Source organism: Camelina sativa, chromosome 12, assembly GCF_030686135.1.
Source record: "Camelina sativa cultivar CO46 ecotype springtype chromosome 12, ASM3068613v1".
NCBI classification, from domain to species: Eukaryota; Viridiplantae; Streptophyta; class Magnoliopsida; order Brassicales; family Brassicaceae; genus Camelina; species Camelina sativa.
In genome coordinates, this window is record NC_141891.1 from 11,574,835 (window position 1) to 11,595,735 (window position 20,901).

Here is a 20,901-nt window from a genome sequence, read left to right on the forward strand (position 1 = left end):
TAAAGTCAGGAAAACGTGGAACGGCCCCCTTCTTTTTTGTCTTCGGAGAATGCGGACATAAGTTAAAGCAGAGTTTGTTTGGTGAAGTTGAAGTTTATTATTGGGAAGGAAACAAAGAAACTAAAAAAAGAGTTATTTATTACAAGAAAGACCAAAAAAGAACAGTGGTTTTCATATAACTCCCGAACATGCATAGCAAACGGTTGACTAATAATCATGTAAATGGAAATCTACGAAAAAAATCTGAAACAATAATCTCTCTCTTATTGGTACAATGTGTCGTAGTCTCTTTAATCCTTAATCTCATCTATATCTTATCACCATTAACCAACTGATTTTTTTTCTTGTTCAGACACCTATTTGGTTGTTTGGTTCTCAAGATTTCCAATAGAATATTTTATAAACAAAACCAATTATGAAAAAAGTAATTTAAGTAACAAAAGTACAAAAAAGGGTGACCAATAATAGTAAATTTTGTAATGAAAAACGACTTGTATAAATATTGTAAAGTAATGGAAGCCTCTGAGAAAAGAAAGAAAAAGAAAAGTCACAATAAGAATATAGTAGTACATCACAAAAGAAAACGTCCCTAAATAAAGAAAAAAACGACTTGTACAAAAGGAAAAGAAGCCTGACAAATCAGAAGAGGAAAAAAAGGAAATCCAGAAATAAAACGACTTTGTATTTGTCAACTCTGAACTGGACTGTACATAGTAGCTACATTTCAAATGCGAACAAGAAGACCAAGAAAATAAAAAAGCAGACAAGAGAATATAATACTATTTGACAGAAGATCTATTACGTAAGAGGTTCACGCATTTAACATAGAGACAACCGTTAAAGTACTGGAGAAAAAACATTTCAGGACCCTCCCTCTAAAAATTCTGAATAGAACTTGCTAGTATATAAAAAATTCTGAAGTTTATACGTTATTAACTTTAAAAAATATATACGTTATTATCTTTACAAAGAAAAAATATTATAGAAACATCACCAAAAAGAATAAAAAAATTCTGAAGTTTAATTTTTGAAGAATTTGTATATTTTTCGATTCATTACTTTAAGAACTTTTAAAAAGTATTCTCAAAGTGTTGGACACAAATAATAATTGATTTACACATTAAAAACGACACTATATATCATTACGTGTGTTACCAATCATAACCATTATTTTGTAAACTTTGGCAGTATATATCAAACTTTTGTGGTTCAAAAAAGTTCGATATCTCCAAAGAAAATAAATATCATAATTTCCTCGAGAAAGAAAGGGAAAAAAATCTCATAATCTCCTCAAGAAAGATAGGAAAAAAAAAAGTTGGTGTAGAGATATGAGAGGTGACGTACCAAACTTCCACCATTCTTACACCTTCTTCCTCTTTCTCTTCTTCTTGATTCTTCTGTTCCCTACTTTCTCTACCTCTTCCAACACTTTGTCGACTACAGAGTCTGTAACAATCTCAAGCAACAAAACCATTGTATCTCCTGGTAATGTCTTCGAGCTTGGTTTCTTCAAACCCGGTTCAAGATCTCGTTGGTATCTTGGGATTTGGTACAAAACAATCTCTAAGAGAACCTATGTATGGGTTGCAAACAGAGATAATCCTCTCTCTAGTTCCATTGGAACTCTCAAAATCTCCGACAACAATCTCGTCGTCTTGGATCAGTCCAAAACACCGGTTTGGTCGACAAATCTGACCGGTGGAAGTGTTGGATCTCCGGTGGTGGCAGAGCTTCTTGATAATGGTAACTTCGTGCTTAGAGACTCTAACAACAACAATCTTGATGAATACTTGTGGCAGAGTTTTGATTTTCCGACGGATACTTTACTTCCGGAGATGAAGCTCGGTTGGGATCTCAAAACCGGGTTCAACAGATTCATTCGATCATGGAAAAGTTCAGATGATCCTTCAAGTGGAGACTACTCGTTCAAACTCGAAACCAGAGGGTTCCCTGAGGTTTTTTTATGGAACAGAGAGGCACGAGTGTACCGGAGCGGTCCATGGAACGGAGTCCGGTTTAGTGGCGTACCGGAGATGCAACGGTTTGACTACATGGTTTTCAATTTCACTGCGAGTAAAGAAGAGGTGACTTACTCATTCCAAGTCACTAAAAGCGACATTTACTCGAGGTTAAGCCTAAGCTCCACGGGAGTGTTAGAAAGATTCACATGGATTGAGGCAGCGCAGACTTGGAACAGATTCTGGTACGCACCAAAAGACCAATGCGATGATTACAAAGAGTGTGGTGTTTATGGTTACTGCGACTCGAACACGTCACCGGTTTGTAATTGTATTAAAGGGTTTAAGCCGAGGAATCCTCAAGTGTGGGGGTTGAGAGACGGGTCAGATGGATGCGTGAGGAAGACGTTGTTGACATGTGGTGGTAAAGAAGGGTTTGCGCGGTTGAAGAAAATGAAATTGCCGGATACTACGGCTGCTAGTGTGGACAGAGGAATTGGTGTGAAAGAATGTGAACAGAAGTGTTTAAAGGATTGTAACTGTACGGCGTTTGCAAATACGGATATACGTGGTGCCGGGTCGGGTTGTGTGATTTGGACCGGAGAGCTTTTAGATATCCGGAACTATGCAAAGGGAGGTCAAGATCTTTACGTTAGATTGGCTGCTACTGATCTCGGTTAGTTCTTTCTCCACTATCTATTAGACTAATGTCATATGTTTGGTTTTGATGTTTCACATTTACTTTTGCTACGTAACGGTTGATAGTGTGGTTTTCTCACCTCGTTTTTGGATTGTCATGGAACAAACTTGTTTAATTTTGTTTTAGTATTCTTTAAGACTTTTCAAAACATGTAAACAGTTTAAAAATACTAAAAACAAAAACAAAAAGACGTCAAAAAGATAAAATTGCTAAAAATCACCCAATCAAGTCGATATGTCACATTGTACTTTCAGAATTTCCTTTTTTTTTTTTTTTGTTGAATATAAGATAAAAATAATATAATTTCATTGACATAAAAATACTAGTAATTGACGCTTTTTCTTTACGTTAATAATTAACATATTGGGGTTTTACTTTTTTTTTAAGAATAGTAATCAAATTGGTTGTTGGATAATGCGCTCTGCTTTTTTTTTTGGGTAGAAACGTTAGACTAATATTGCAAGTCCACGTTACATTGTTATTGTTTAACAGACTTTGAAGTTAGCTTAACGTTTTTCAGTTTTATTTTTCCTCTTTTCAGACTTTCTAACCTTGATTGCGATGTTTAAGATGCAAAATAATAATTTCTTTGGTCGTGGTCCTAATTGTTGTATTTAAATTTAAAGTAGTCAAAAAGGAAAAAAAGAAGAAAACTAATGTGATTATCACTCATCAAGCCACGTCACCCGGTAGGATACTAATGATTGGGTATCTCTTTTACGTTAGAGGACAAGAGAAACAGAAGTGCAAAAATCATATGTTCGAGTATTGGAGTGATCAGCGTTTTGCTTCTTTTAAGTTTCATCATCTTTTGCTTGTGGAAAAGGAAGCAGAAGCAATCATTAGCAATTGAAACACCTATAGGTAAATCAGTACCTTTTAATTCCTTGATGTTTGTCAGTAAATTTTGATAAACTTATATCTTGACTTTTTTTGGTGTCTGAAAATGAAACAGTTGACCAAGTGAGAAGCCGAGATTTGCTAATGAACGAAGTGGTAATATCAAGTAGGAGACACATATCTAGGGATAACAATACAGACGATCTTGAATTACCATTGATGGAGTTTGACGAAGTTGCTATGGCCACAAACAATTTTTCTAACGACAACAAGCTTGGACAAGGTGGTTTTGGCATAGTTTATAAGGTACATATGATTGCGAACCTAATTTAGTTAGACTTTATCATTGGATAATTTGGTTAAGTAATGAAATGTTGGGTTACAGGGAAGGTTACTTGATGGTCAAGAAATCGCAGTGAAGAGACTGTCAAAGACATCGGTTCAGGGGACTGATGAGTTCAAGAATGAGGTGAAATTGATAGCAAGGCTTCAACATATAAATCTTGTTCGGCTTCTTGCATGTTGCGTCGATGTGAACGAGAAGATGTTGATTTACGAGTACTTGGAGAATCTAAGCCTTGATTCTCATCTCTTTGGTTAGTGCATCAGCTTCTTACAACTTTGTTCTAACAGTTGAATGCCTTGAGAAATAATGTACTCAATTCGGTCATAATTCATTTGCAGATAAAAAACAAAGCTCTAAGCTAAATTGGCAAATGAGATTTGATATTATCAATGGTATTGCTCGAGGGCTTCTATATCTTCATCAAGATTCACGGTTTAGGATCATCCATAGAGACTTGAAAGCAAGCAACATCTTGCTTGATAAATATATGACTCCAAAGATCTCGGATTTTGGGATGGCTAGGATCTTTGGAAGGGATGATACAGAAGCTATTACGAGGAAGGTGGTCGGAACCTAGTAAGCTATCCAGAATATCAAAACTCTTTGTTTTAGATCTAAACTAAACAAAACCAAAAACCTCATAATTTTTAGTTTAATCTTCGTTATGCAGCGGTTACATGTCTCCTGAATATGCAATGGACGGGATATTTTCGATGAAGTCGGATGTTTTCAGCTTTGGGGTCTTGCTTCTTGAAATTATAAGTGGCAAGAGGAACAAAGGTTTCTACAATTCGGACCGTGACCTTAATCTTCTCGGTTGTGTAAGTAACTTAAAGCATCTCAAACTTGATCTTATTTCCCCTTCAGAATTTAATGAAAACACTAGCTAGAAATATTTTGATCATTATACACAGGTGTGGAGGAATTGGAAAGAAAGAAAGGGGCTAGAGATCATAGATCCGATCATCACAGATTCTTCATCAACGTTCAAGCAACATGAAATTTTAAGATGCATTCAAATTGGTCTCTTGTGTGTTCAAGAACGTGCAGAGGACAGACCAACGATGTCCTTGGTAGTTTTGATGCTCGGGAGCGAATCAACGACTATTCCTCAACCTAAACAGCCCGGTTATTGCCTGGGGAGAAGTCCTCTTGACACTGATTCTTCGTCGAGTAAACAGCATGATAATGAACCTTGGACAGTGAACCAAATTACTATTTCAGTCCTTGACTCTCGGTAATGTGAGTATACAAGCCAAAATCCATCGCAATTTTATAATTAATCAAATTGGATCACATTTTGTTCACGATACATAAAACTAATAACACTATAAATAACATCAGCATGCACATGCACTAACAATGATTTGTTGCAGCGGTCGCTAGTTTGAGGACAAACTGACACTATATTCACACGTTTTTTCAATACATATCGTTATTTTCTCGTAAGGTTACCACGATTAACATGGAAAAGGTTAATAGTAGTGACAAAGTGTTGCTAAACGGTAAAAAAAACTTGACGAAAATTTTTTCTTGGTAAAGCTGTGCCAAATATCTCACGAGTACAATATATGATCATCACTTGGTGAATCGTTGTGACATGACATATCTAATGATGACTAACACCGAATATTTTTCGTTGAAAAAGGTGATTTTATACATGTAATATACGTTAACAGCTATCATATACCAAATTTTGAAGATGTCTTACTCCGTCGTTAAAACCACTGCAACATCGTCATGAGTATATATATATACTAGAAGTCATCCCGTGCTATGCACGGGTTTAGCTTACATTGTTGATCAATTTTAGTAATTTGAAGATTATTAGTTTTTATTTGTTTATTCAGTAATTGTTATTTTTGTGATTTTAAAATATACTGTTCATATTAATTTTTTTGGGTTCATTTGTTTGATGTTACATGAATTTTCCTTTTATATATAGTACTATTAGAGTACTTTAACACATGGAGAAATTTTTGATAGCATAGTAGAGTGTTTATGGTTTTTTCACCATTTTGATTTTCAATACATATTAGAGCATGTGCATTGGTGAAAGACCCATTGAGTTTCTCATCATACAATATTATTGTTTTAATATAGAGAAATTTAGGAGCTTCTTTCTAATATGAGAATTTGTTAGAAATACCATTTTTGAGATATTCTTTTTAAAAATATCTCTTTTTAAACATTTTTATTTTTACCCTCTTTTACACAGATTACAATATGTTAAATTAATTTTAAGAATTTTTTTCTAGTTCTGGATTCTCTATTTTACATTTAGGATATAATTTTAATGGAGTAGGGTTTAGTATTTGGAGTTTAGAATTTAGAATTTAGTCATTTTATACATAGAAAATGAGTATTTTTGAAAATGAACAATATGAAAAGGTAATATTGAAAAATGAAAAGTGACATAAGAAAAGGGGTTTTTTTGAAAATGTGCTATTTGATATTAAGATTCCTAAAAATATATGATACCAATATACGCATATACTACTCAAAACTATAGAAGTCAAATTAATCATATATAGTATAGAAATATGCAACTCATATCGTACCATGAGATAAAAAAGACATCACAAGCTTAACAACATGGTTTTTTAAGCATATGATAGTAACATACAATTTTTCTTTTTTTATAATAGTTTAAAATACATTTTTTCTTAAAGATGAAGACTAATAAGAAACTAAATTTACAATGGAGAGACTCATATGCATCGTCTAATACGAAGAAGTTTTAGCCTGCTTTACCACATGAATGCCCAAAAGAAAAAAAATAGAGATTCTAAAATATAAGAAAGGAACAAAACTAACATGCTCAACATATTAAGTCATGATAGTTCATTTTTTGCATTATGTAGTAATAGTAACACAACCAACAAACACGACAATCTGAAGTAAAAATAAAACATGGTTCAAGGTCCGACCCATAGGCCAAGCAAGTGAAGCCAAAGATTAGAGCATTAATTTTTTTGGTGCATATTTTAGGCCAAAAGTTTTAGGTCTTCTATGTAGGATAAAATAAATTATAAGTTCAGTTATTATTAGTTTTTTTTATAAGTTCGAAAAATTTGGAACTTCAATTTTTGTATAAGAAAACAGTATATTATTCATATAAATATATCCAACTTACGGATGAAATTTTATTAGGTTTATGTGAAAACCTATTTCATCTTTTGAATTGTTGGAGAATGAGCATTAGATTAATGTTAATTAAACTTGTTGTTACTGAGATTTAAAGTAAAATTTAACTTAGGAAAAAAATTTGAAACTGTAATAAAAAAATTTTCCATATTCAAAAAGTTTGAAAACAATAATGAGTTATTAGGCAGTATAACAATTGTCCTAAACTTTAACATGTACATGCATGTTGATTTTTCAATTTCCATGCAAATATCTCTTTGGTTTGCTCACAAGTCACGCCCACTAAATTTTGACTCTACCACAATCTGTGAAGCATAACTCTTAAAATTCGTGAAGCATAACCTACTAACACAAACTCGAGAATCTAAATTATTACGGAAGTTAAACTTCTAGCGCCCAAAACCAGAAAATGACAAAAAGAAATATTGAAATAGATTCTGAAATCCAACTAAAAAGAAAAGATCGACTATTGTCTGATTAGTGTCTGCACTGATTAATTAGTCCAAGTCTTACGTAATACTAGAATTTCGTGGAGAAAATTAATCAAATATTATATGTGATTTAGATGCATATGTACAATGCCATTCAAATCATCAAAATCATCAAGTTTACATTTTCGTTGATTTAAAATATGAATTAGAAAAAATATATGTATATATATATATATTTTTCAACCAAACATTAATTTAAAATAAGACTCCAAGGTTGGTTGCCCAAACTAGAGAAAAAGAGTACAAAATAATTTGCGGAAAGTAAAGATCTTGAGGATCGAGCAAGGCAATCTGCCCGAACATTGTTCATACGCGGAATCTTCAAAAGCTGGAAGAAAGGAAAGGAAGAGCGAAACAGATTGAACTCATCCAGTAAATTGGAGAAAGCGGGTCACTCATCCGGGCATTGCACCATTGACAATAGAATATAAAAGATTTTAGAGTAAACAAAAGTGAAATCATTTGAAGGATATTAAAGACAGAATTAACCATTTTTAAATGATAATACCAGAAAGAGGTCAATAAAGATTGAAATTTATTTTGCTACTTTATAATTTTTTTGATCATATTAATTACAGAAGTAGAAAATGGAAGACCAAGATTTTAATTCAAAGAAAAGTCAATTATTTGTATTTTGTTGGATAAGTTTGTGGAAAGTATTAAAGAAGAAAATTAATCATTTTTAATTTTAAAGATTGTAATTTGAAAGGTCATGACGTGTGGTGGTCTAGTAATTGCCACACTATCAAGAAAACTGTCAAAGAGATCTGAAATCTAGCAAAAAAAAATATCTGTCACCGAATTGAAAAGGTTCTTCTTCTTCTCTTCCTTACTTCCCTAATCTTTCGTACTTATAACCTGACATCGTAGCTTTGTGTGAAATTTAGGTTTTTAGGCAGAGAACATGGCTACAACGTCTCTAAGCAAGAGGAAGTCTATCAAAACCGAAGGCAGTTTGGTGAAAGATAGGTTAAGTGGTTTGCCATGCGATGTGTTATGTCGGATCCTCTCTCAACTCTCTACCAAGGAATCGGTTAGCACCAGTATCTTGTCGAGGCGTTGGAAAGATCTCTGGTCACAGGTTCCTGCTTTGGATTTGGGTTACGGTGATTTCAAAGATACTGATTTCGATTTGATGGGCTTTATAGATTGTTTTTTGGAACCTGACCTGGCTTTAGACTCGTTCAAGTTGGTTTATGATGTCGATATTGAGCACTGTCACGAGAGTTTTGTGTCCACGATAGATGAAGTGGTTGAGCGTGGAGTTAGTCATCTAACTATTCTGAATATGGTGGATGTTGATGATGCCTTGGTTAGGATGCCTCTCTCGCTCTATTCATGCTCGACATTGGTGGATTTGACTCTCTACGCTGTTGTCTTTGATCATCCACAATCAGAATTGGTTTCGTTACCTCGTGTCAAGACTATGTATTTAGAGGGGGTCAAGTTTGATGGCCATGCTGTTCTGAAGAATCTCATCTCAAGCTGTCCGGTTCTCGAGGATTTAACCGTGATTACACATCCTGAGGACTATATGGAAGTTGTATGTGTTCGTTCTCAATCACTGAAAAACTTCACACTAAAGTCTCAGCGTGATCCCGAGGAAGAAGAACAAGATCCCAATGTTGTAATCGATGCTCCGAGACTCGAGTACATGAGTGTCTGTGATTACCGGCCTGAACGCTTTGTCATACGTAATGTTGGCCCCAACGCAAAGGTAAACGTCGATGTTATGTTTGACGACATCGACCTTGATGATCCGTTGGAGGTAAAGAAGATCCGTAAATTCCTCTTTGGGATATCCAAATTTCACGAGGTGACCATCTCAGCTGGAACCTTAGAGGTACGCACACATAAGTGATTAGTTTTTAATAAGAGTTTAATTATGCTTGTATTCAATTTCATATCCGACATATCTACTATTCTATACACAGTTCATCCATGAGTACTCCCAGGTGGGAAAGTTGCCTAAGTTTCTCAATTTGACTCGATTGGATGCTTCACTAGTGAAGTCTTCGTGGGAATACCTACCAGCCTTTTTGGGATGCTGTACGAATCTACATTCGCTGATTCTGGTGCGTTTCATTAATTTGCCTCTGTTCATGTCATAAAACTGAGCTTGCTTCATATATATACCAATAAATATTTTCATATATATGATTTGTTTATATTACTACTAGGAACTTGACCGTATCCCAGAGATAGAGGAGATTCAATTTTCACCAGTGCCTCAATGTGTCTTATCCTCACTCCACTCCCTTCAGCTGAAGACACCACAAACAGTAAGTAAAATGATGCTAGTTTCGTATTTTAAGTACAACTGTAAGCCTTGAGGAAAATACTTATAAGTATCTAGGCTGTAACATCATCAAGAGAAGCAAAAGGATATATATATCAAGGAGATGAGATATATAGTGTAATGTTGTTGTTATGCTAATTACATCATATTGTTGATTGCATGCTAAGATTGCTATTTCGTAGGTATATATGGTGATAGACATGTACAACAACTGCCTTGCACTGAGACTATCTTAAATTTACATATGTTTTAAAGCCTAAAAATAATTTTCAAATTTTTTTTTTACGTAATTAAGACCTATTTTTCAAAAAATTGAACAAGGATTATAACAATTTTTACGATTTTTACACCGGTCTCCTTGTATAACTAAGTTGAGGGTTTAAGGTTGTTTAAGTTGGTAAAAAAATTAAAAAAAGCCTACTCTAGAAAGTACTATATATATATTTCCTTCCAAATGTTTTCTTGGTAAATATTTATAAATCTAGGCAATGGATGATGTATTGATGAACAGATACAACAACGCGCAAACTGATAAGAGAAATATAATAGTGGTCTACAAAATTTCATTTATGAGGAGTTCGTTCAACTACTTTTAGAGAGTCAATTTTGCTTATCTGTGAACATTTTATAAACCGATAAAAAAATAAGAAACATATATATAGGTTTTTTTAGGCTTTTATAGTTTAAATAATATAAATTTATAATATTAACGAGGCTTGGGAATTGAAACCGTAGTCTAAAAGTTTAGAGTGTTTTTTATTCAAATTTACTAAAAGTTAATTTAAACACGCAAAAATATCTAAAATATCAAAAATTTTGAATATGTTGGACACTTGCATTATTAAAATTATAAATATCTATACTATTAAAGCAAGAGTACTTCCTAGATTCAGAATAGACCATGATTTGGTTTTGGTAGATTTTTCATTAAAAATGATTAGAGAATCATTTAATTTAATCTAATTAGCCTATAGTTTCGTTTATAATAAATGACCATTATACCCTCGATCGATCACTTAAAAAATTATGGGTCGGGATGCGGATCCTAAAATATCCGAGAACAGAAGGAAAAAAATCGCGGATCTGTTTGTACTCCAGATTAATCATTTTCGGATCTAGTATATTATTTCATTCAAGAGTAATTATTTAAGATCCCAAACAGAGTTATTCGTTATAGGTAAACACTCTAATTTTATTTTCCTTTAAGGTATTTAAATGAAAACCATAAATTTTAATTACCAAAAATACGGATAATTGCTTAATTACCGAAACAGATCATAGCAAATATTCTTTTAAAAAGAAAAATTTGTGATTCAGTTAAAATCTTAGAAAACGAATATTCAAGTTACCAAATTTTACTAAATTGCTTGATTTCCGAGATTATAACTATTCTCTAATCTTTTACGATAAATTTTTCAAAAAAATATTCATTTCCCAGTTGTAACGAATCAAGGAAGTAAATATATTTTGCGTATATTAGAGATATCAAATCTTAACTTCTAAGTGATAACCTAAATCTACATAATTTCACTATAAATATATTGAGAACTTCCTATTGAAATATATACTAAAAGAAGACATTTTTAATTCGTTACACAAAATGATGGCTCTACCCCTTTCATACACTCCTTTGAAAGATCTGAAACCATACAAAAATGCTTGGCGTATTCAAGTGAAAATTCTCCACAGTTGGAGAATGAATACCGCTAAATTTGGTGAATCACTCGAACTAATCCTGGCTGACGAAACAATATGTATTTTAAATATCAATTTAATATTCTTTTACTAATAGATTAATATCAATTCATTCCAAAAGTATATTTTTTTTTTGGTTTATATAGGGTGAAAAAATAGGAGCTTCTGTCAGAAAGGATCATATCAAGAAGTTTGAAGCTGAATTGGAGCCTGGAACTTGGAAAGTTATATCAACTTTTGGTTTGAATCTCTGTACAGGCTACTTGCGTCCTTCTCTTATAAAGTATAAGATCAGTACCAGATATGGTACCACAATTTTTCCTTCTGATAATGTATCTGATGATCACTACTTATCATTCACATCGTTTGATAGTATTCTTGCTGGAAATCTTGACAAAAATCTGCTGCTAGGTAATTTCATAATACATATATTTTGTTACTACTTTAGAAGGATGAATTTATTAATAGTTGTATTATCTATATTTACTGACGTTATTGGTCAAGTAGTCAGTTCTGGAGGGCTAGAAGAAATCACAAGTCGTAACAACATTACCATGAAGAAAATTGAGTTCGAGATAAGAGACACTGAGTAATATTATAAATCTATAGTTATAGTTATAGATTTCAATGCTTATACGTTAGACTATTTTTATATAATCTATGTTTGTTCAAATTCTTAATATAGGGATAAACGATTATCATGTACTCTGTGGGAAACCTACGCTGAAGCTTTAGATCGTGCTATCAATAAGTCAAGTGATGGTATGGTTATGTGTTTCCTACGCTTTGTTAAACAAAACAGCTTCAAAGGTAACTGTACGGATAATATTTATACATTTAATTTGGTAATACCAAAATTATTTTTAGAAAACCTTTAACTATTGTATCATATTTATATTTGATTTCAGAAAAACGATACATTGAGAATGCTTTCAATTCTTCTATCTTGATGATCAATCCTCAATTACCAGAGATGGAGGCTTTTCAGAACATGTAAATTCAAAGAGCGTTGAAATTATTTAAAAAAAAAATGTTTCATTATTATTTACTATTTCTCCTTTTTATTATAGTCTTCCTGCGGATCAATTGGCTTTAACAATTACCAATTCTGGTGGAAAGAGAGTTTATAACCCGTCTGGCTCCAAGAATGGTCTTGACTTCCCTTTGCAAATGATCGCTGACGTACTTGCTGAAACAGAGGTAGTTTACATTTATTAATACGCTAACAATCTATTAACATAATCTGTTTTGGAAAATCAATGTGGTATAAGCTTAAGGATGTTATATTATTTTGATAGGTAGGAAAATGTAGAATCGCATGTACTATATCAGCAATCAATACAGATTGGGGTTGGTTCTATATTAGCTGTAGAAAGTGTAATAAGAAGGTTGATAAAGAGGACCTGACAATTAAATTGGAAGATGTCAAGAAACCAAGCAAACCAAGGTGGAGGTGTGAAACCTGTAATGAGTGGGCCACGTTGATTGAGCCTAAGTAAGTCTTCTAATTAAACTAAATTGTCATCTATTTTGAAATATGAATATTTGTTGGTTGACCTATTAGATGATTTATTCCTCTTTAGGTACAAATTACATGTCCACGTTTGGGACAAGAGTGGTGAAACCAAAATTTCCCTGTTTGATAGTTGGGCATAAAAAATCGTGGGTGTTTCCGCAGCTGAAATACTAAATGGTTCATTTGAAGAGGTATATTTTTAAATTGTAGATACATGTTTTAACAAAATATGGAATCATTCAAAATATCGAATATGCAGATTATGGATCCTACTATGATCCCTGATCAGATTAAGACTGTGTGTGGCAAGACATTTCAATTTCTGATATGTATTGCTGGGGACAATCTGTCTGGTGCTAATGATAGTTACAAGGTTGCTAATGTCTGGGAAGGCAATAAATTTATGGAAATTGGTAATGAAGCATATGAAAATACTATAGACAGAATTAGTCTCACCCATTCTGAATAGGTTTTTTTTTTCATTATACATATAATTCTATATATCTATATAGAAGTATCAGATACCTCTAATATATATACTATTTTACGTGCAGGCATCACTAATGATTACTAATGGCACTGAGCCTTATGAAACTGATCATTCTTCCAGTTCAACTCCTTCGTCGAAGCGCAAAACAGAATCGACAGACCCTAACATTGATCAATCATCTACAAGTAAGAAACAATGTTCCAATCTCTCTACTGATTTAACCAAATATAAAGGAGATTATCCTACCAAGGATTTGAATGAAGTCATTAGCTGTGAAGATGTTGATCACGGAAAAGCATAGTCATACTCCATGTTTGGTTTCCAATTATTTTCACATTTTTCACTTGAACAATAAAAAGCATTTTTAAATGCTTAATTTTAAACTTTCTTGGTTATTTATTTGGTTCAGTTTTCTCTATAACATTGCTTTGTTACCAATAAATCACTATGGTATTTTTAGTGCTAATGTGATTGATTTGTTCTCAACTGAATTTTGTTATGGAGAGATTTGACTGCTTAGTTTTTTTCTTTACTTTTGGAGATTGTACTAAATTATTAATTTACTAATATAGAAATCTTCAATATAGTAAAATAAGGATCTCTTTCTATAGAGACATTGATGATGAATTAGACTTCTAAGAATCATAGTTTTCAATGGAGTATATGATGATGAAATATACTTTAAAGTAGCAGCAGTTTTATCATGTATCTATAAAGGTAAAAGACTTGTGACAACCCATCCCGCGGATCCCACTAGCCTCCCGCTAGCTGCCCCAATGGACCATCCATGGACCCTGCTAGCCTCCCGCTAGCCGTCCCAATGGACCCCAAGCTGGCCCTGCAGGGCATCGATCCTAACCCATCACTGTGGATATCCAAATCCACAGTAGGTTATTGGTGCGCCAGGCGTTCCTCGAACCCTGGTCCTCACCCTTTAACAACCTTCCCACAGGACAAGCTGTCACCAATTGACAGCTAAGGGGGTATGTTGAATTCCTACCCCAACTATGACACTAAGCAAATCCATACATTAACTTGAATAAAATTCAAATTCGCTGCATAAACTCGAGAAACTGTGTAAAAACATACATAAGGCGTAACGGTGTTAAGAGACCGTTAACGGCTGCTTACGTGGAAGTCACGTAAGAAACGACGTCGTTTTGAGAAATGAAAGAAAGGGCTTCTTCTTTTCAAAACGACATCGTTTCATATGTCTTCTTCCTCTTTTCTTATTTCCCGACTTGGATTATGATTGAGGAAGAGCGTGATTACTGTGTTTGAAGAAGGTGGTAATAATAATGTTGTCAGTCTCTCACTGGAGAATTCTGGGATTAGCGTCTTGACGAAGACGGAGGTGTCTCCAGGGGAAAAATCAGGACTTTCGCCTGAGAATTATGCGGTCAGTGTTTTGACGGTGGAGGTGGGAGCAGCATCTCGGAGATGACATCGATACCGTCGCCGGAAACTTGTGCAATTAGTGTCTTGACGGAGACGGGATTGTCACCGGGAGCAGCATTAGGGTAATAAGCCGGGGAGTAGTAGTAAGCTTAAAGTGGGTTCAAAGAGAGATTGATGGTGGAAACATGACAACAATGGTGGAAGCAGAGGAGGAGGGATTGAATCAGGGAGTGAAATTAAGAAAGAGAGACCTAACGACAATAAGGAATGGATCAACAGTGGTGGAGATGGTGGGTCATCATAAGTCTCTAAGAAGAAGAAGAAGAAAGATAAGAAGAGAAAGCCTAGAGAATGGTGGAAGGAAGAGTTTTATGAAGAGCTAACTAGAAAAAGAGGAAGATGAAAAGAGGGTTAAGCTCAATCTCAAGCATTGACTCTTGTTTTGCAGTATTTATCTTGTTTCCTGTTATGTGATATCGTTTTGTTAGACTATCATAGGTATTAGGTATGGAGGGATGTTGTTATTATTACGAAAAGAATTATGGCACCTTTCGAGTTTAACAATGATGATTGCTTGAATCAGTTTTGGTTTATGGGACAAGAGATTGAATATTCTGGCCCTGTAAAATGTTTTGTTATTCTGTTTCTTGTTGCTATTTGCTTCTCAAAATGCATTTTGTGATTTCACTCTTAATCAACAACATTTCCAAAGGCAACCCCATCTCTGAAGCAGCACAATAAGATCTGCAGTCAGTAGTGTTTTCTTCTGCAGTGTCACTATCCCATGTTATCTCTGACTTTTATTCTTTTTTGAACTGTAGATTGAAGAATATGGTGGCCAGGCTATTACTTTTGGGGGTGATGTCTCGAAAAAAGCTGATGTGGATGCGATGATGAAAACTATGAGTGATCAACTGTACACCATTACGGCAGTTGACAAAAGCTTATATTCCTTAATCCTTATACATCTTATCATTTTCCTTTTGTTCTTTTTCTGCAGGCTCTTGACAAATGGGGTACCATTGATGTCGTGGTTAACAATGCAGGTAAATGAGAACCTTGGATCCCATTGATTTTTGTTTAGTACCTTACTGACATGGCCCCAAATTTTCAGGAATTAGTTGGGATTCCTTGTTAATATGAATGAAGCAATCACAATGGGACGAAGTGATTGCTTTGAATCTCTCTGGTGTATTTCTTTCTACTCAGGTTTGTATTCCTGCAATCCTGCTAAAATTTTGATACTTGGATTTTTCAGGTACGGTGTGTTACATTGCACCAGAATGTGGCGGTGGAGGTGTGTTGTCTGAAAAATGTGATGTTTATAGCTTTGGGGTTCTGTTTTTGGTTTTTGTCTCAGGGAGATGGCCATTGCAAGTGACTGCATCGCCTATGTCAGAGTTTGAGAGGGCTAATTTGATATCATGGGCTAAGCAATTGGCTTGCAATGGTAAATTGTTGGATTTAGTTGACAAATCTATACATTCTTTGGAGAATGAGAAAGCGGTTCTATGTATTACTATTGCACTATTGTGTCTGCAAAGATTTCCGGTGAAGAGGCCAACGATGAAAGAGATTGTTCAGATGCTTTCGGGTGCGTCTGAGCCTCCGCACTTGCCGTTTTAGTTTTCTCCCTCTCCTCCTATGGGTTTTCCGTTTAAGTCATGGAGGAAAGCACGGTGTTTGGAATTGAGCTCAATCATCAAGTGTAGAAACCCGAGTCAGGAAATAAGAAAAGAGGAAGAAGACATATGAAACGACGTCGTTTTGACCAGAAGAAGCTCTTTCTTTCGTTTCTCAAAACGATGTCGTTTCTTACGTGGCTTCCACGTAAGCAGCCGCTAACGGTCTCTTAACACCGTTACGGCTTGTGTATGCTTTTACACACTTTCTCAAGTTGATGCAGCAAATTTGAATTTTATTCAAGTTAATGTATGGATTTGCTCAGTGTCATAGTTGGGATAGGAATTCAACATACCCCTTAGCTGGGGTATGAATATACCGATTTTTCAATATAGTACATTATAAATATGAATTAATCAATTATGCATTATAGTTTCGATTTTATAATTTAATTACATTTTAAAATTTAACCAATGCATGGATGGATTCAAGTAAAAAAAAAAGATTTTTCATATTTTCAAAGTCTTTGAATTGATTCTATCAATTTCGAACTGACATTACGAAATTGACATAAATTGTTTACGTAACTTCCAATCACTCTTCATATTCCTCTTTTCTATATATATCCAAGATAAAACATTTACTATAATCTTCCTATATAACTATTCTCTATAATCTTCTAACCTCTCACCTTTCATCGTCTTTCTTCTATCTAGAAAATACCCAAGTACCAAACAAAAAAAATGGTTGCATACATAGAGGATTTGAATCCATCAACAGATAGATTGAGTGTTGCTGTTAAAGTACTGAGGCTGTGGATACCCAAAATCATTATAATGCAGCCTACCTACATATGTTTGATCTTGGTTGATGAGAAAGTAACAACCCATTTATATCCTGTTGAAACCTCTATGTATAAGTTTTTAAAATATGTACATCATCCATCATCTTCTTAAAATTTAAATCTGAAATTTGTTTTTTCTTATATTTTAGGGAAAAAGAATTGAAGCTAAACTCCGAAGTCAGCTTTACTTTGCTCAGTACATAGACGTGTTGCAAGAAGGACAATGGTTTCTTCTTTACAAGTTCCAAGTTATTGAAAATCAGAATATTTACAGGAACTTTAACAATTCTTTCGAAATATTGATCACAATCCAAACTCGCATCACTCCAATCCCTCCTAGATGTCCACACAACTTTTTCATCTAATAGATGCACTAACAGTTGAAAATGCTGCAGAAGATGAGAGAAATTGTTGTGTTGGTAAATTAGATTAAATTTACTGTTTAACTTACAGTTTTTATAAAACATTATTTTCTTAGATTCATCATGCTAATTACCTTTTTCATTTTTTGCTCTTTTCAAACAATTTCAGATTTTTGTGGAATGGTGGTAAGAGTAAAGCAATGTCGTCAAATTATTTTTCTAGAAAGTGAAGTTGGATTCAATGATCTGAAAGATGTTCTTCCCTTTACTGTAATTGACATCAAGTAAGTAAATAGTTTTTAAATTTTTTAAAGAAGTACTACCTCATTTGATTTATTTTTTGCCAATGAAAATAATACAAAAATATTAAGACTGAAGTTGTGAATTTGTAATTTTTTTACTGTAAAGTAACGAAGAGATTGAATGTATTGCCGTCGGTGATACATGTTTGGAATTTGTTGAAAAATGGGAACAATATGCTGCAAGTCCTTCGTATGCAAGTGAACCAGTAGTGTGTCTGCTTATGTTTTGGAGAATCTCTATCTTTGAAGGTATTAAGCAATATATAAGCATTTGTTTAGATAAGCCAATAGATCAAAATAAAGATTTGTCACTTACTTTTTTTTAAAAGGTCGGCGTTGTCTAATGTCTCAATTAAGATGTTCTAAACTTTTACTTGGTAACGAAGCAAAACCGTTCACTACAAATCCGGCACTGTAAGTTCATAAATGTTCTATACTATAACATATTATTAATATGGAATCATTACTATAAGATGTTTCAACTATTATGTTCTTTTATCTTTCGCAGTCTTTGTTTTCATGATACATCAGAAGATGAAGATTATAACGGCTCAGAAGAAGATGAATAAGTTCAGCTGTTTGTTTCGTTAAACTTTCGCAGTCTTTTATCTATTAATTTCGTTAAAAACTTTCATTTCCTTCTTATTCGAATAAGTTCAGCTGTTTGTTGTTGTAATCTTGGACCTATATTTGCGCATATTATGCCAATAACTCTTATCGAATCTTAAATTTATGTTCAAATATATATTTTTACCAATTTATGCATAACAATTTTTAAAGATACTTTCGACAGAGTATCTTTCATGAATGACAGATGCATGCCATTTTAAATTTGAACATAATTGACTAAAAGTCTAAGACCAATGCATGCTATTTATAAAACAATAAGATTTCGATTCCCATTGTTAACCTTTGTTTGTTTTCCCTACCTAAAATGATTACATAAAGTTAAATTTTCAAAGATGGTATACGAATATTAACGCAAGATATCAGAGAATATATGCGGTAATTAAATATTATGCAATATAATTATTTACTCTTAATTACCAAATCGTCGTAATTCTTAATTTATTAACAAATCGTCGTAACGATTCATAAACGACGTATATTGTCTATAAAAGCAACCAATATATGACATTTGAGAAGGTACCTTCTACGCTTCCAAGGATTCTTCACGAAAAAAAAAATCAAAAACAGCAATCACACAAAATGGCTATCTATGATAGAGGTAAGGATCTTCTGACATGGAGATCCGGGCAGAAGATTCAAGTGAAGGTCTTGAGGAAATGGAGGAAGGAGTCTGAGGAAGGTTCCACAATTCATTTAATCCTTTGTGATGTCTTCGTAAGTATAGATACATGATCTCCGTAAAATCATTTCTGTTTGAGAAAATATACAATTTTGTTTTCATTAATTGTTACATTTTTTGGATATAGGGTGAAAAAATTGAAACAACAATTACTCCGGATCTGTTCGAAATTTTCAACAATCAAATTGCTGAAAATGATTGGAAGATTGTTTCCAATTTTTCTGTCTGTTACCATGAGAGATGTCTGAAGCACACTCAAAGTGATCAGAAGATCATCTTCTCCAATGACAGCATCGTGGAAAATTCAGAAGTTGTTTCCAACAATCACTTCTTTGATTTCGAAACTATTGACAGAGTTTTTGATGGATATCATTCTGTCACACAACGACCAATAGGTAAGTTTCCAACATTTTATAGTCGTATTTGTACCTAATCTAAGAACAATATTTCCGCTTTCTCTCAGACATCATGGGTGAAGTGATCAATGTCGAACCAATGATCCATGCACATGATCCAAATGTGGAGGTTCCATATGAGATTATGAGGATCTTACGGTTTTCAATCCGAGATTTGAGGTTCATTAACATTTTCACTAAAATCTTATGTCAGATATATATCAAGCAGTTTTTAACTTTAATATATACTGAAAGTATGTTTGATTGTTTCATAGTGGTATGGAGATACACTGTGTGGCATATAATGAGACAACCACCTTTTGTACCAACAATTGGTTAGCAACAGGATGTTACCATGTTGTTGCAGTATTGCAGCAGTTTTGGCATGCCAAATACCCAAGTTCCGGTAATTAAATTTTACTTTCTATAATTGTTATTCTACATTGTTATGGAGAGTAATATTAATTAGTACGATTTTGATCAGTCAAATGTTTATACCACAACTTCTATAGTTATTGTACATAAGTATTTAGAGACTTATTTGATTGGAAACCGTATATATCTTTGGAATTAATAGGGCAAAGAATTGAACTGTACTCTACCCCGTTGGTACAAGGATTCATTTTAATCCACCAGTTGCAGAAGTCCAATATTTCAAGATAAGAAGAGTTGATCAATTTTAATTTTTATATATATTACAAAAAATAAAAGAATATGTGACTAATATGATCCAACTGAAATTATGCAGGCTAGAGTACAACCAAGCTGCGGAAGATGGTGGAAGTGATTGAGAGATTGTTTTTTTTTTTTTTTGCTGTTTTAATAAGCAAACTACGTTTGTCTTTTTTTTTTTTTTTGTTAAGATTTGAATATAAGTTATAACTATAGAATTTTTAGTTGTATAACAAGATTTGTGGTAAAACAAAATTATTTTCTTATTGTCAATTTCATTTAGTTCAAACTTATTGTTTCTGTTTTCATATTATAAATATACTTTATATAATATATAACTAATAACTTATCGATATATAACTAATAACTAATAACTTATATTAAACACCTTGAAACATTTATATATAAAGTAAACATATATAGAATTATAATATAGATTTCATATGGAAGATTGTAAACCAATTCTCTAATACAAACAAGTATATTTACTGTTATGTAACATTACTCAGATAAA

General features: G+C 33.3%; 3 protein-coding genes across 7 annotated transcripts; all 3 read left to right on the forward strand.

The window, feature by feature from the left end:
- Positions 1 to 1,166: 1,166 nt before the first annotated feature.
- LOC104731403 (receptor-like serine/threonine-protein kinase SD1-8) lies at positions 1,167 to 5,207 on the forward strand. Of its 2 annotated transcripts, none has more exons than XM_010450771.2 (7): positions 1,167 to 2,634; positions 3,385 to 3,522; positions 3,614 to 3,804; positions 3,884 to 4,094; positions 4,183 to 4,420; positions 4,515 to 4,665; positions 4,759 to 5,207. In XM_010450771.2, exons 1-7 carry the CDS (start codon positions 1,329 to 1,331, stop codon positions 5,083 to 5,085), a joined length of 2,562 nt encoding a protein of 853 aa, XP_010449073.2. In that variant the 5' UTR covers positions 1,167 to 1,328; the 3' UTR covers positions 5,086 to 5,207. The 2 variants fall into 2 exon arrangements, 1 of the variants encoding a protein (XP_010449073.2); XR_015574264.1 differs by having other exon boundaries at positions 1,221 to 2,634; positions 4,496 to 4,665.
- A 2,989-nt stretch (positions 5,208 to 8,196) lies between these two features.
- Positions 8,197 to 13,968, forward strand: LOC104731404 (FBD-associated F-box protein At1g60410-like). 4 transcript variants are annotated; one of them, XM_087478061.1, is made up of 12 exons: positions 8,199 to 8,292; positions 8,370 to 9,325; positions 9,417 to 9,557; positions 9,663 to 9,764; positions 11,623 to 11,887; positions 11,984 to 12,065; positions 12,162 to 12,286; positions 12,385 to 12,469; positions 12,547 to 12,676; positions 12,775 to 12,971; positions 13,060 to 13,183; positions 13,547 to 13,968. In XM_087478061.1, exons 2-11 carry the CDS (start codon positions 8,387 to 8,389, stop codon positions 13,130 to 13,132), a joined length of 2,139 nt encoding a protein of 712 aa, XP_087334187.1. In that variant the 5' UTR covers positions 8,199 to 8,292; positions 8,370 to 8,386; the 3' UTR covers positions 13,133 to 13,183; positions 13,547 to 13,968. The 4 variants fall into 4 exon arrangements, with proteins under 4 accessions (XP_010449077.2, XP_087334187.1, XP_019089516.2 ...); XM_010450775.3 differs by having other exon boundaries at positions 8,197 to 8,292; positions 11,623 to 12,065; XM_019233971.2 differs by lacking the exon at positions 8,199 to 8,292 and having other exon boundaries at positions 8,299 to 9,325.
- Positions 13,969 to 19,220: 5,252 nt separating this feature from the next.
- LOC147930408 (uncharacterized) lies at positions 19,221 to 20,506 on the forward strand. Its single transcript, XM_087476854.1, has 6 exons — positions 19,221 to 19,355; positions 19,448 to 19,715; positions 19,784 to 19,895; positions 19,991 to 20,121; positions 20,293 to 20,308; positions 20,464 to 20,506. Exons 1-6 carry the CDS (start codon positions 19,221 to 19,223, stop codon positions 20,504 to 20,506), a joined length of 705 nt encoding a protein of 234 aa, XP_087332980.1.
- Positions 20,507 to 20,901: the final 395 nt, after the last annotated feature.